The sequence below is a fragment of the Equus caballus genome, chromosome 10 (genome assembly GCF_041296265.1).
Source record: "Equus caballus isolate H_3958 breed thoroughbred chromosome 10, TB-T2T, whole genome shotgun sequence".
Lineage (NCBI taxonomy): Eukaryota > Metazoa > Chordata > Mammalia > Perissodactyla > Equidae > Equus > Equus caballus.
In genome coordinates, this window is record NC_091693.1 from 49675249 (window position 1) to 49690654 (window position 15406).

General features: G+C 43.7%; 1 protein-coding gene across 1 annotated transcript; it reads left to right on the forward strand.

The window, feature by feature from the left end:
- The first annotated feature begins 1563 nt into the window (after window positions 1-1563).
- Window positions 1564-3283, forward strand: GJA10 (gap junction protein alpha 10). The gene is given in 3 exon segments (XM_001915432.3): window positions 1564-3003; window positions 3006-3137; window positions 3139-3283. Coding segments are annotated over 3 exon segments (1635 nt in total). The 3' UTR covers window positions 3202-3283.
- Window positions 3284-15406: the final 12123 nt, after the last annotated feature.

A 15406-nucleotide genomic window follows, 5' to 3' on the forward strand; every position in this document is an offset into this window, starting at 1 on the left:
AATCTATAATTTTTTTCCAATTGTAATTTCTGGCATTGATATGCTTAAAAAACCTTCCCGTACTTGAAAATTATAAAAGATGTTCTTTTATATTTTATTTTTAATACTTTTATGGTTGACTTTTTTACATTTATTACTTTATTCCATCTAGAATTTATTTTTGTGTTTGGAGATAAGTAGAGAAAATATAATGATTCCATGTTTTTTCTCTTGTATTTTTGAGTTGATATTCATTTATTGTTTTTCACTATTTGTCCATTTTATATGTTAATGGAAGTCCTAAGTGACTAAGTAGTATGAGCGCTGGACCAATTATATCTTGTTCATTGTTGAATTCCCTGGCATCTAGCACAATGCCTAGATGATAGTAAGATTTTAGTAAATTTTGTTGAATGAATGAAATGTGGAAGGAGAAAATTGTTTCATTATCTGTTTTAACTTAATAACACTTTCCTGTTTTCCCTCCATATCTTTCATATCTGGAAGTCTTCCACATCTTAGAAGCCTGTAACCTACCAAATATTGAACCTCATTGAACCTTGAGAAATGTTCATTTTTTCAGGGTAAACCAAATAACCTATTCGTGTCCACTATGCTTCAAGTCTCTCCCATATCCCAAGCTTGCAAGAGAAGCAGTTTATGTTCACTTTTCTTCTGAGTTAGCAAAGCTTCCATGAAACATGCTGTTCCAGATGTGGCTTTGTGGATGTAATCATATCTCTTATTGCTGGTACCATTTCTGTGTCTGCTTAATCTTTACTGCTACCCTGTACCAGTCCCTGGGGGTTTATTGGCTGATGTCTGTTTTTGTTATTTGTACTTTCAGTGTTGCAGTGGGATAATATATAATGAGGATCTACTTTGTTTTTCTATTGGTGATTATTCTACTGTTAGGGTCAAGGAACCGAGTTTTAAAATGAAAAGGCAATTCAATCTACTATGATTTATTGATACCTTCTGTGTGCAAAGACCAAAATGCTATGGAAAGTGTCTCTATCTGCAAAGAGTGTACCTTTCCAGAAAGGAGGACATAAGACACAACTTTTACAAAATTCACTTTAGGCACAGTGCCAAATGAGTGGTGTAACAACAGTGTTGTGGGAATTCAGGAATAGGAAAAATCACTTTGACTCGAGATGGTTAGGGAAAACTTCCTGGAGGAGGTGAGACTTATTTAAGACCATGTAAGATATATAGTAAGTGGGGAATCTCAGATGGGTAGAAAAATGACCAAAGTTGTGGAATGGAAAACAATGTACAAATATGGGGGCCAGTGAGTAGACTAGAATGACAGGTGACCTTGTGTGGGAGAGAAGAGGATAGGAAGGAAATTGGGTCGGATTGTGGAGGGTCTTTGGTGTTTTTTCAAAAACTGATATTCCTTGGAATCATTCCATTTCATCAAGCATGGGCTATAAATATTAGGTCTGGAAAATCCTTCGTAGTTTTACTGACATAAAAAAAAGAATCTTCTGTATTGATAAGCCAGTGTCTTTGTATGTTACTCCATGGGTGCTATTAACCTCAGTGTTTTCTGTATATTTCAGACATTAGTCTCTTACCATGGGGGATTGGAACTTATTGGGTGGAATCCTAGAAGAAGTTCACTCCCACTCAACCATAGTGGGAAAAATCTGGCTGACTATCCTCTTCATTTTCCGAATGCTGGTACTTGGTGTGGCTGCTGAAGATGTTTGGGATGACGAACAGTCAGCATTTGCCTGCAACACCCAACAGCCAGGTTGCAACAATATCTGTTATGATGATGCTTTCCCTATCTCTTTGATCAGGTTCTGGGTTTTACAGATCATCTTTGTGTCTTCTCCCTCTCTGGTGTATATGGGCCATGCACTTTATAGACTCAGGGCCTTTGAAAAAGAGAGGCAGAGGAAAAAGTCACACCTTAGAGCTCTGATGGAGAATCCAGAGCTTGAATTTGATGAGCAACAAAGAATAGATAGGGAACTGAGGAGGTTAGAGGAGCAGAAGAGGATCCATAAAGTCCCTCTGAAAGGATGTCTGCTGCGTACTTATGTCTTACACATTTTGACTAGATCTGTGCTGGAAGTAGGGTTCATAATAGGCCAATATATTCTCTATGGTTTTCAAATGCATCCGCTTTACAAATGCACTCAACCTCCATGCCCCAATGCAGTAGATTGCTTTGTATCTAGGCCTACAGAGAAGACCATTTTCATGCTCTTTATGCACAGCATTGCAGCCATCTCTTTGTTTCTCAATGTACTGGAAATATTTCATCTTGGAATCAGGAAAATCATGAGGGCACTTTATGAGAGGTCCAGCAATGAGTGCATTGAGGAGGAAAGAGGCCCTCCAGTCCGTTTGAAAAAATATTCAGTAGCCCAGCAGAGTATGATTTGCTCTTCCTTGCCTGAAAAAATCTCTCTGCTTCAAGCCAACAATCAACAACAAGTCATCCAAGTCAATGTGCCAAAGTCTAAAACCATGTGGCAAATCCAACAGCCCAGGCAACTTGAAGTAGACCCTTGTAGTAAAAAAGACTGGCCTGAGAAGGATCAGCACAGCGGACAGCTCCATGTCCACAGCCCGTGTCCCTGGGATGACGATGCTAGAATTCAGCACCTGGGACAGCAACCAGACCATTCTTCCTTTGCCCTGCAGAAGACAACGTCCCAGTCCTGCTTAGGTTCAACGACGGCTCCTAGACACTGTCCATCCTATGCAATAGGAACCTGGGAGCAGTCCCAGGACCTGAAACTCTCTGGAGAGCCTCTCACAGATTTTCACAGTCACTGCAGAGACAGCGATGGCAGCGTGAGAGAGAGTGGGGTCTGGACAGACAGATCTCGCTCAGGCAGTCGCAAGGCCAGCTTTCTGTCCAGATTACTGTCTGAAAAGGGACAGCTGCCCAATGACTCAGGAAGCTCCAGTTCTCGGAATAGCTCTTCCTTGGACTTTCCGCACCGGGAAAACAGCCCCTCACTTCTGCCTTCAGCTGCTGGGCACAGAACATCAATGGTAAGTAAAGACAAACAGCCTGACTGAACACGGAACTCGCACAAGAGGTGTTCCACTCGGGCTACTTCCTAGCACTCCCTTTCATCCTTCCTGATGTGTATATGTGTGTGTTGAGAGAGAGAGAAAGAGGAGGAGAGGGAGGTTAATTTAGAGAGAGTTAAATTCATTCATTCAATATATTCAGTTAAATTCAATTCATAAAATAAATTTATTAAAAATGTACTTTATTTCAATAAGTCTTTTAAGTCCTGGGTGTATAAATGGATAAAATACCATCTCTTCCAACAAGGGTCTGCGAGTCTAGATGGAAAAGTTAGACAAGTAAACATGTAAATGTGATCAAGTGTGAGATGCCACGTTAGAGAGGGTGGGTGGGCAAAGGAAGGAGTGGTCATTTCTTTATGGATGGGTCAGGAGAAGCTTCCTAGTTGAAGTCACTTTTGAACTGAGTCTTGACAGATGTGATGAGTTTCTCCAGACCTGAGAGGAGTAGGCTACATGGAAGAAGGCCGTCCCAGTAGAGGGAGCAGCAAAGACAAAGGCTGAGAGGTGTGGCACAGCAGGACTGTCTGGGGAGCCATGTGTGTCTGGAGCACAGGGTAACAGGGCTGTGGGGAGAGGGGAGGCTGGAGACACCGGCATCCAGGCCTGGGAGGGAGGCAATGGAGAACCACAGAGGACATGCAGCAGAGGAGTAGCTGGGTCAGAGTTGCACTTTAGAAAGCTCTTTCTGTCACAGTGTGGAAAATGGATCAGAGGAGAGATCATTTGTAACCTTGAGTTATCCTTGTCTCACTACAGAAGGAGAGTGTGCTCCATTGTTTTAATAGCTCTGGCATTTAAAAGTGATACACAAATATTTGGTGATATATTTCACAAAGACTAAAATCGATATCATATTGATTTTAATTCTGTTGTCTGAAAAGCCGCTGTGGAATAAACATTTCTTGGCCATTATAAGATATAATGGATATTTACTGTGAATTCTTCTCAATTCTTGGGGGAAAAAGTGACACTTGCTTTATCCACTACTCCTAGCAGTTTTTTTTCCATTAAGAAGAAAACTAGTCCAAGTTTGGTGGGGGAACCTCCTGGGTAAGCTCATTTGGTTGAGCTCACACATTTGCTTTTTCCTGTTTCATTCTTTATGTTAATAATGATTGAAGCCCTCTACCCTGGTTTCATAACTCCTATGAACCGGTTTGGAGATATTTTGTTACTGCACTAAAGCCATACTCTGAGTAGCAGTCATCCTACCTGGATTTTTCCTAAAATGCTTCTTTCAAACTGTTGTTAGTGACCAGACATCTACCCAGAAAACTATGTGTAGGGTCAATGTATGGGTGCTTGGAAACCTATGCCAAACTACAGCAAGGTCCTGAGTCCTGAATCAGAGTCATCTAGGAGCTTTAAAAAGTCTTCATGCCCAGGACCCATCCAACTCCAATTAAAGTGGAATCTCTGGGGGTGGGATGCAGGATCAATATTTTTTAAACTCTCATGGTAACTGCAATGTGCAACCAGGGTTGAGAACCGCTATTTTAGAATAACCTTGCCAGTGGCTACTGCTGCTTCTCTGCATTTGTGAAGTCAGCAAGACAATTTTCATCATTTTCCCTTTTTTGGAACTCCTCTTGAGAGGAGCCTTTGTATTGGCAGAAAATTGAAGGAGAGACAGCAGAGTTTAGTTGAAGCAGATTTTCTTAATCCTTCAGATCATCTTTTAGTGCAGGCCAGCCATGCTTAGGAGCCTGGAGAAAAGATTATGAAGGTGACAGGCTCTCTTTCTATTTTCGTCTTTCTCTTTCTTACCTGTTTTTTATGTTTCTAGGAATTATAAATAATGCCTTTGGCCACAGAGCTTTGCTACTTATGGCTACTTTTCCCCAAGCTTCTTACAGAGTTGGCAGGTCACTTCATTCCCCAATCGTGGGAAGACTTGGGGATTGAGGCCACAGCTGTCAACTCCAGAGCACTGTGGCTGACACATCATGCTTCTTGCAAGTGAGGGATCTTTCCTTAGAAATTAGTGCAGCAAACAGAGGATTATGATAACACATTTTCAATAGATGGACTGTAAACGGTTTCTTACACTGTGTTTGGTCCTAGATGGTAGAAGTTTTAGGGCTCAGTCAGATGCATTCTGATTCAGCAGTTGACATTTCAGAGTGAAACGACTTTCGGGAGGACCATAGTTGCTTTACAACTTATAATGTGTCCCCTAAAAGAGAACTGTCCAGTGAAAGAAATTTATTCTATTTTAGAAGGTCACAAAAGCCACCTAGAGGAACCATGGTTTTATACTTCAAGACATTTCCCTTGCCATCACCCAAACCCCACAAATTCTTTGAGGCCAAACTTGTTGACTACTAAATAAGTTTCTGTCAAGGTTGGTTTTTTGAGGACAGACTTAAGTGGCCATGGGGAGCAGACTTTTATTCTGGCCAAGTGAGCATGGGGAGGAAGGTTGGTTGAGTTTAAGGAACCCATGCTCCCCTCTGTAATGGAGTGCTCTCCTCATTGCTGAATGCCTTCACCTGTCAGAGATCCTGTGTAGCAGTAAATCCCATTCCCAATTCCACATTAAATCGCCAGAGAAGCTTTGAAAAATGCCCAGTAAGAATCTCTGCAGATGGAGGGGCCAGCCCTGTGGCAGGGTGGTTAAGTTCACGCGCTCTGCTGCGGCGGCCAGGGTTTTGCTGGTTCGGATGCTGGGTGCGGACATGGCACCGCTCGTCAGGCCATGTTGAGGTGGTGTCCCACATGCCACAACTAGAAGGACCCACAGCTAAAAAATATGCAACTATATACTGGAGGGATTTGAGGAGAAAAAGCAAAAAAAAAAAAAAAAAAAAATCTCTGTGGATGGAGCCTGGGCATCAATACTTTTTAAAGTTCCCAGGTGATTCCACTGTGCAGTCAGAGTTCAGAACCACGGCTGCAGAGGAGGGAGATTTTGGCATTAGGAAGAAAGTTGCCCTGTGAACTCTTCCAATCTTTTGAAACATTAACATGATGAAGAAGAGCTCTCTCCTTCTGAGCTCCAAAGAACTGAGGACCTTTGCGCTTACTGGTCCCCCTGCCTGGGATGCTCCACCTACCCAAGAACCTTGGCATGACTGGTGGGGCCAGCTGTGCCAAGGCATTGGAAAGCACTCCTGTGGCCATGATCATGGAGGAGAGAGGTAGGGATGAGGTTGGAGTGGGCCGGAGCTGATATGTAGGGCTTTTCTAGGGCACAGAAAGGCGTTTAGGTTGGGTGGCACAGGGATGAGGTGGTCTGATGCATATGTTTTTAAAAAAAGAGCACTGTTTCTGGAGAATCTATTGTAGGGGTGCTATGGTCTGAATGTTTATCTTCCCCTGAAATTCATGTGTTGAAACCTAATCCCCAGTCTGATGCTATTTGGAGGTGGGGCCTTTTGGACGTGATTAGGTCATGAGGGTTCAGCCCCCATGAATGGGATTAGTGCCCTTATAAAAGGGATGCTGGGGGTTGACCCCATGGCCTAGTGGTTGAGTTCAGTGTGCTCCACTTTGGCTACCTGGATTTGGTTCCCGGGCATGAACCTACGCCACTCATCAGTGGCCATGCTGTGGCGGCATCCCACATAAAAAATAGAGGAAGATTGGTGCAAATGTTAGCTCAGGGAAAATTTTCCTCAGCAGAAAAATTAAAAAAAGGGGTGGGGCCCAGAGAGTTCCTTATCCCATGCAGCATGTGAGGACACAGCAAGAAGACGACTGTCTATGAACCAGGAAGAAGGGTCTCACCAGACAGTGAAGCCAGCAACTTTCCCTTGGACTTCCAGCCTCCAGAACCGTGAGAAAGAAATTTCTGTTCGTTATAGTCCACCCAGTCTACAGTATGTTGTTATAGAAACCTGAAGGGACTAAGACAAGGAGTAAGAGTGCATCAGGGAGACCAGCCAGAAGGCTTGCACAGTGGTCCAGGTGAGAGAGGAGCAGCACAGACCAGGGGTACCACTGTTAATGGTTTGGAAGAACAGTCTTTTTCTTATTTATTGTTTTTCAAATTAAAGTAATACATGCTCACTGAAAGAAATTCAAGCAATATAAAAGAACATAGAGTAAGGCACCGGCCCGGTGGCACAGTGGTTAAGTTCGCATGTTCCGCTTTGGCTCCTGGGTTTGCCAGTTCAGATCCTGGGTACGGACATGGCACTGCTTGGCAAGCCATGCTGTGGTAGGCGTCCTACATATAAAGTAGAGGAAGATGGGCATGGATGTTAGCTCAGGGCCAGTCTTCCTCAGCAAAAAGAGGAGATTGGCAGTCTTTAGCTCAGGGCTAATCTTCCTAAAAAAAAAAAAAAAATAGAGTAAAATGTGAACTTGACCACGTGAGGGTTCATCTCTTATTCTCACCTGGACTCAATTCCTACTTCCCTCTCCAAAGGCCACTGCTGCGAACAGCATGGGGTGTGTTCTCCTACCTTCTTCAACACATTCGTAATCTGTCTTTGAAGACAAATATATGTCCACATGTTTGTTATTTGTTTTTTTCTAATATGAATGTGGTCAGGCTGTAGAGCTGTCTCTGCAATTTGCTTTGCTCCTTCACGACACGTCTCAGACATCTTCCATGTCAGCACCTGTGGAGCCGCCTCAGTTTTATCCTAGCTCATGCTTTTGATAGTATGGATGAACCAGAAGGCACTTGATGGCCAGTTAGCCACTCCAACCTTTTCCTACTGCAAGCAATGTCACAGTGAATGTTTCATAAATATGTTTTTGGTAGGTACCTAGAAGTGGAATTATTGCTTTTAACAGGTATGCACATTTTACATGTTGAGAGATGCTGCCAGTTTTTGCTCAGGAAGGACTATACCAGTTTGTCCTCTCACCAGCACTTTGGCGCTCTTTTCCCACGCCTGTGCCAACAGCAGACATTATCTTTTTTCCCCCAGTCTGATGAACTGAATATGTTTCTGTTTGTTTTAATTTACGTTTCCATGATTACTGCTAAGGTAGTTCATGGATGTTTATTGGCCATCTGTATTTCTATCATGGAATTATCCTTATCTATTTTTCTGTTGGGACATGTGTTTTTCTTCTGATTTCTAGGCACTCTTACATGGTATTATATTAACTCATTATATATATATGTATATAAAGATTTTCTCCCAGCCTGCTTGTCTCTTATCACTGTTTATGTCATCTTTAAAATTTTAATATTATATTAAATCTAAAATCTCTATGACTTCTAGTTTCTTTATCTCATTTGGGAAGGACTTTTTCGACTCAACATTATTAACAAGGGTTATTAGATGGGTGATTGGAGGGTGAATGGTTATAATTTATTGAAAATTTTGGCAGAAAAGCTCTATATAATATATCGTATTACATACTATATCCTTTACCAAAGAATCTAGAGAAGGGAAGACACCTACTTTATTGAGGGCCTGATTGTGGTCTAGACACTGCGACATGGGCTTCCTCACTGTAAATAATTCCCACTTTATGGATAAGGAAATAGATGACTTGTCCAAAGTCAGGCAGTTAGGATGCGGTGAAGCAGTCCTTGGAACGTAGCAGGGGGTAGATTAATATTTATTGGACAAGTAGATGAGCTAAGATTTTACCCGAAGCCTGTCCGACTCAACCCAAGCTGCCTCCTCTAGACCCCATTACTGCTTCTTGCTGTCCCTGCACAAGGCAGCCTAAGTTTAGCATATTTTTCGGATCAAGGATAGGTAATTGCAAAATGGAACATTCCACATTTGGATCAGTTTTGCCCTTTCACATTATATAAAGTCAAAATTCTGGCTAATTGTGGAGGGGACAAAAACGGAGCTTTGGAAAATGTTGGCCTTTTTAGTCTTAGACCTGGATTTTGGACAAAACAACAACTGGAGTTGGAGAAAGAGATGGCAGGTGGGATTCGGACCTTTCACAGTGACGCTGTCAGGGGACAGAACCTCTCACGTGGGTGTTCACCTCTGGGGCAGCTTAGAGAGAACTGTCTACCACAGTGGGTTTTGTTGGGATCCCTGGTGTTTGTGACATATATAGAGTCCCAGGTGGGTGGGCAGGACTGACTTTTACAAGCCCTTTGAGTCTATTTTGTTTTGTCTGTTTGTTTTGTTTCTTATCTCTTTTAGAACATGCTTCTAGAACTTTCATCTATTATGAAAAAATAATGCATGCCTGGGGCCAGAAAAACGGACCCAGGAAGAGCTGGCATCTGCAGGAGAAAAGCTGTGCCTTTGTCACCTCAAACTGTAGGAATAACTGCAGGAACCACTTCCCTCCAGAGTCACCTGTGGGGAAATGATGTATACAGGGCGCTCCCAGCTGGGCTCACCTCCAAGGAGACCCTCCCTGACCCCGCTTGGCCACACTGCCTGAGGCAGGGCTGGAGCTCAGGCAGGGAGGAGCTCTACACCATCAGAGAAAATCTAGGGGCAAGAGCTGCTGCCTCCCCGAGGGGAGGAGGCTTGGGCTATGGCTACTCCCCCAACCCAGCAGCCCAGTGGGACACGTTGCCGAGAAAGCCCTCCAGCTCTGCAGTGGCAGCTGCAGCAGCAGTTTGGGCCCTTGAACTCGTTCCAGAGCAAGCTGGGAGCTTGCCCTCAGCCTGGGCTCAAACATGCTTCCTGTCTGTAAAGGAGAGGTTGACGAGGAACTTTTCCTTCTCTTCCTGTCATCATTTCCTGGGGATGAACCAGCTGGATTTTTGCGCATAAATGCCATGACATAAAATATTGATCACAGCCCTGGCAAACACTCATGTTGCATGACTTTATCCTTCTGCTGGGATCCTGCATTGTCAGTGGTGATGCCATGACTGTGGGCCAACAGGTGACTGGCAGGATCTCATTCTGGACTTCCAGGGGAGCAACTGAAGCCAACGTCTCTTCCTCACCCTCCCCGTGGTCCTGAGCTATCCAGGAAAGATGCATCAAAAAGCGCTTAACACTTCTAATGAGCACTGAAACATGGACAGCTGTGTGACGAGCACTAACCATCCAATCAGTGAAGCTCGTTAGCTTGTTGTTACTGTCATAAAGAGCCATAAAGGTGGGCTCAGTTCCCATGGAAGGAGCCACTTAGCTCCTCCATCCTCCATCCCATGGCCAGACTCCCCTAGCCCTGACCACTTACCTTCTAATAAAAGCTTCAAGTTATTAGGAGAATCAATTTGTCCCAAAGTCACAATTTGGCCCTGCATCATCCATGTCCTGTGAGCTAAAATCCAGACCCCTTAGCCTGGCACACAGTCTTCAGGCGCTGGCCCCTGCCTTATCCTCATTCCCTGCATCATGCCCCCTAACACAGCTGCTTGCAGCTTTCTTGCTCCTCCCTGTCACCTCCTCCCTCCCACCCAGCGGTGGGCTGCTGAGCAACCTCCAACCCCTGTGTGCCTGCCTTTTGGGGACTCATTATTTCTGATGAAGACAGTTCCAGCATCTCCTTCTCAGCCAACTGTTTCCACCCATCAAGACTTTCTTTGTATCAGCCTTATAGTAAATATAGTGATGGGTACCTTTTTTTTTTTGTAGATGATAGATAATTTTTATTTTTTGCAAAAGAGGCACATAGAAGATGCATCTTATTTCTAGGAAGCACCTTCTAACCGTCAGAGGTGAGCTCCCCATTACACCTTCTGTAATGATATATAAAAACCAGCCTCTTTCTGAGGCTGGGTGTGATTGTTAATTTTATGTGTCAAGTGGATCACTAGGTGCCCAGATATTTGGCTAAACAGTACTTCTGGGTGTGTTTGTGAGGGTGTTTCCAGATGAGGTTAGCATTTGAACTGGGGAACTGAGTAAAGCAGATTGCCCTCCCCAGTGTGGGTGACCATCATCCAACATGTTGTGGGTCTGAAGAGAATAAATAAGTGAAAGAAGGGTGAATTTCCTTTCTCTGTTTGAGCTGGGGCATCAGTCTTCTCCTGCTCCTGGACCGGGACTTATATCATGGGCTCTATAGTTCTCAGAACTATGCCCCTAGCTTTCCTGGGTCTCAAGCTTGCAAAAGGTACATGGTGGGACTTCTCAGCCTCCATAATTGCATGAGCCAATTCCTTATAATAAATCTCTCATCAATCAATCTATCATCTGTTATCTATCTATATCTATCATCTATCTGTCATCAACATCTACCTACTATCATCTATCTATCATCTATGTATCTACCTATCATCATCATCATCTATCTTCTGTCTGTCATCATCTAGCTCCTATTGGTTCCGTTTTTCCAGAGAACCCTGACTAATACACTGTATAATCGCCTGGGATGTTGCAGAAGGGAGCCCAGTGTTGGACGGGGCTGGTCTGTGCTTCTAGCCCAAACGGCTCCTGAGTCTTCTTTCCTCACATTTTGCAGAGGTGGAAATGAGGTGCGGAGACATGAAGAAGTGTGATCTGTTCCACAGTGGGTTGGTAGAAGAGCCAGTGAAGACCAAGTGGTGAAAATGACACTGGGACCAAGCCCAAACAGGTGCCATTTTAAAGGGCAGACCATATTCCAGGTGCTTAAGACACATTATCTATACCTTGTACAACTGTGTAAAGTTATTGTTTGCCCCTACTTTATAGGTCAGAGAAGGCTCAAAGAGATTAAGTAACTTGCCCCACAGCTACAGGTCACAGAGCTGATGTGCCTGCTGCGCAGCTGGAATTCAAACCCAGATCTAGCTGCTCCAAGGCCCATGCTCCTCCCAGGAAGCCCTGCTCCCTCTCTTGTCCGTAACAATCAGCAGCCTCCAGGCAAGGATTTATTTGTACATCTGTCTGCCCGACTAACCTGTGATAGCTTTAAGGATAAGGCCTGTGCATTTTAAATCCAGGATGCCCAGCATGTAGGACAGTGTTGGTTGAATGAATGTATGTTATGTATAGATGCCAAGGATGATACATTACCCATTGCTTCCAATTCTCCAGTTTTTATTCCTTATTCACTGGTGTTCTGTCATGTCTTGTTAACAGGTTTGTTATGAGAGACTCACTCAGAAAGCTGTGTGGCCATGTTTTTTTCCCATTTTTTTGTAATTTAAATTTCCTTCACCCTCAAAAGCCTTTACAGGGTAAACAACTGTACTGCCCCATAGAGGATAAAGATTGAAAGGACCCAGTATAAATGTAACGTCTCCAGTAACTGCTGGCGTCTCTCTGAAGGTTTCTACCCATTGCTTTAGGACGAGGGTCACTGTCTCAGGCATGCCCTTGTGTCAAAAGGAAAGAGTAAAAGCCAGCCATGGAGAACCAGTCATGCCTCTGTCTGGTTGACTCAGAAGGCCAGTATGTTGGGATGTGTAGGAGCCAGGGGTGGGTGTGGGGACAGAAGGCATCATGCTCTTCAGTCAAATGAAAGGAAAGACACTTGCATAATGGGATGTGGGATGGACAGCTGTCTACATCTCTCTGGGCTTTGATTCTTTGACTACAGGAAGTATCATGTTCATTTATACCAGGAAGGCAAAGGTGCTCAATGGGGAGAATTGGAAACCCGTTCCACTCTGGGCCCCACCACAAGCTGGTGTTAAACATCAAGTACTTTCTTGCTAATGCATCCTCATTGAGGGGGCAGGGAGGTGGGGGAGGGTTGAAGAAGAGTGAAAAATTCAAGAACTATTTCAAAGAACAGCTCAGTTATTTCCAAATACCGACAACAGAACTGCTGGCAGGGCCTGGTGTAGGGGTAGCTAATCTAAGAATTCTCATTGTGCCCTGGAAGGAGCTACGAATCCCTCTGAAGGTGCGCATTCAAAGCAGGAAAGACAACGGCTGCTGCCGTGTGGGGCTGGCAGTGTTTGAATGCTTCTCTTCCGTGGGACACAACAGCTTCATTCTGTAGCCAACCACGACTGCCGTTCCAGCGACAAGCACAAATGTCAGGGTTGAAGGTGCAAGTGCCCATCAGTTCTAAATGACCAGGTTTCCTACAGAAAATTTTGGGACTGTGACTCATCCCTTTTTCCTGGAATGGACTGAATAACTTCATTTCTGTATTTTACCTCTCACACCTAAAACGTTATGATAATGACATTTTCAGAACGGTGCCCATTTGCCAACCCAGTGATATGCTCCCTGGCAGCCCTCCTTGATTCAGCAGGCCGCCCGTGGAGACCTGCCTAGAGGAGAATTCAGCAACTTTTAATTTTAGTTTTCCCAACTGGCAGATAGGGTGCGGCCACGCACTTCTTGAAGCTCAGATTTCAGCAGTGCTGCACCCTCCCCAGGTAACGTGAATTCACTATTTACAGCCTCACTGACAGCTCAGCCAGCCGGCTCCTGAGACCAGTGTCACTCGTGGTCATCTGGACTGCCCACCATTCAGCATCTCGTTTTCCCTTTACATCAAAATCCAAGACTCAAATTACCAAATACATCTTTCTGGTTTAACTGCAAGTAACTGTATCCTAAAGTCCTTGCCCTGCAATTCATTGTATCTTGGTGTTGGTTTAATGTCCTTCCCGCATTTACTTTCATTTAGATTTTTGTTTTAAATTAAGCCTTTGAGATAATTGTGTAGATTCACACGCTGTTGTAAGAAACAATACCTTTCACCCAGCTTCCCCCAACGGTGACATTTTCACAGCTACAGCACACTATCCGAACCAGGAAACGGGGTTTAATGCCTTTTATCTACTTTCATAGGCACTAGGGATTTTTTAAAACTCAGAGCTGAGGAATCACAGTGGCATTATCACATTTTTTAGATTTCTAATCAGATAAATCAGGTAGCAGGTGAGAGTCCAAACCAGAGGACGAGACACGGCTTCTCTGGGAGAAAAGATTTCCTAAGGGCCCCCAGCTCTGTGACCCATAACACAGGGATAGGAGGCAGAGAAAATCAGTTTACAATGCATAATGATATGTCTTTATTTCATCAACAGAAATGGTGTCTAGACAAAATTCAGTTAACACTAGCAATTCAACTGAGTGAAAATTTTTTTTTTGCACAATAGTGTATTTACAATGAGTAAATGAAGTTTCAATTCATTAGTTCATAGCAATGCTTTTTTCCCAAAAAGGTAAAAATTCTTAGTTACAGAGAATAAGCATCAACAGCCATTTCATTTTTACAATAAAAACCACAAGAAAAACCACAATCACTTAGAAAAAAAAGACAAGCCTAAGAACTAGTACAATAAAATGATGCACTGAATTAAGTTACATTAATCGCATAGAATCTGTGTAAAAAGTATGTAGAAAAACACCTGATGTAACCTGTTACAGTCGTTGACCAGTTATGAGAGGTACAGAGGGTTATACAGGTAGATATGTGTGGAACTGTCCGTATTGTTCGACCTGGGGAGGAAGAGAGGCGGGGCTGGAGCCCCTTGCATACACTGAGAAGACCCTGTTTTGAATATGGCCTCTGGAGTTTGTAAGGCATTTATTAGAGGTGCACTTGCATCAGACTGGTTCTGGAACAAATTCTCACAGGCCCTTTTGGCCTCACAAGCAAAGGTGGTGCTTGCCTCGCATGGCTCACTGTGTGTAACCAGCACCCAAAGCTCCCGGATGCACCTGGAATCTTCCTGGTCACTCACTGCTAGTGGCAGGTCTTTTATGACAGAGTGTGAATGGGCACCCCAGCATTGACACATGCAAAATGCATTGTTAGGACTCAAGGGGTCACTCCTCTGCCTCCAGACATGTTTTGGTAGAAGACTTAGCATCAATCTGTAGGAAAAACCCTCTTTGTTGAAGTCCCTTCACTCTTTCCTGATAAAGACGTCCATCATCCCCATGGGAGCATTTGGCACTGAACGCGGGTCTACCTAAATGAATGGTCTCGGTGCACTTCTGCTTCTAAGGAGGGCCACTGTTTTATCTGAGGTCAATAAAGTGGAATGAAAATGAAAGCCAGAGTCGCTTATCCATTGCTTGAGAGTAAAATGCATACACCACGTCACAACATTAAATCAAATCTACGAAAGTGGGCCTCTGCAACCAAGTGGGTATTCTTCACAAAACGGCAGCATCATTTTCATATCACAATCAAAATGCACTGATATTCATTTGATATAAATATTATCTCCCAGGGTGGAGTGTAGGAAAATACTATACACTTACTTTTCTTTGCAAGAAATGTTTTTGCACCGTCAGTTGAATAATTTATCCTCAATCTGCCACCATAGGTCTTTTCTATGTACAAATACTACTTGCACACACTATCTGTGCACAGATATATTCTATTCTACAGCATCAGTCTTTGATGCTTGGGTCATGAGATGGCTCGGGCAGTACTGAAAACACGCAGCTTGAACACAGAATGCCTCCACACACACAGACGTTCTGCACGAACACCGACCCCACACAGGGCGTTGTGCTGTGGACTGACTTGGCAGGGACTGAACCTACAACAAAATCCTCGATTTTGCGAAGAAACACTAACTCATCACACAGTGAACAGCTTTATTCTTAAAAAA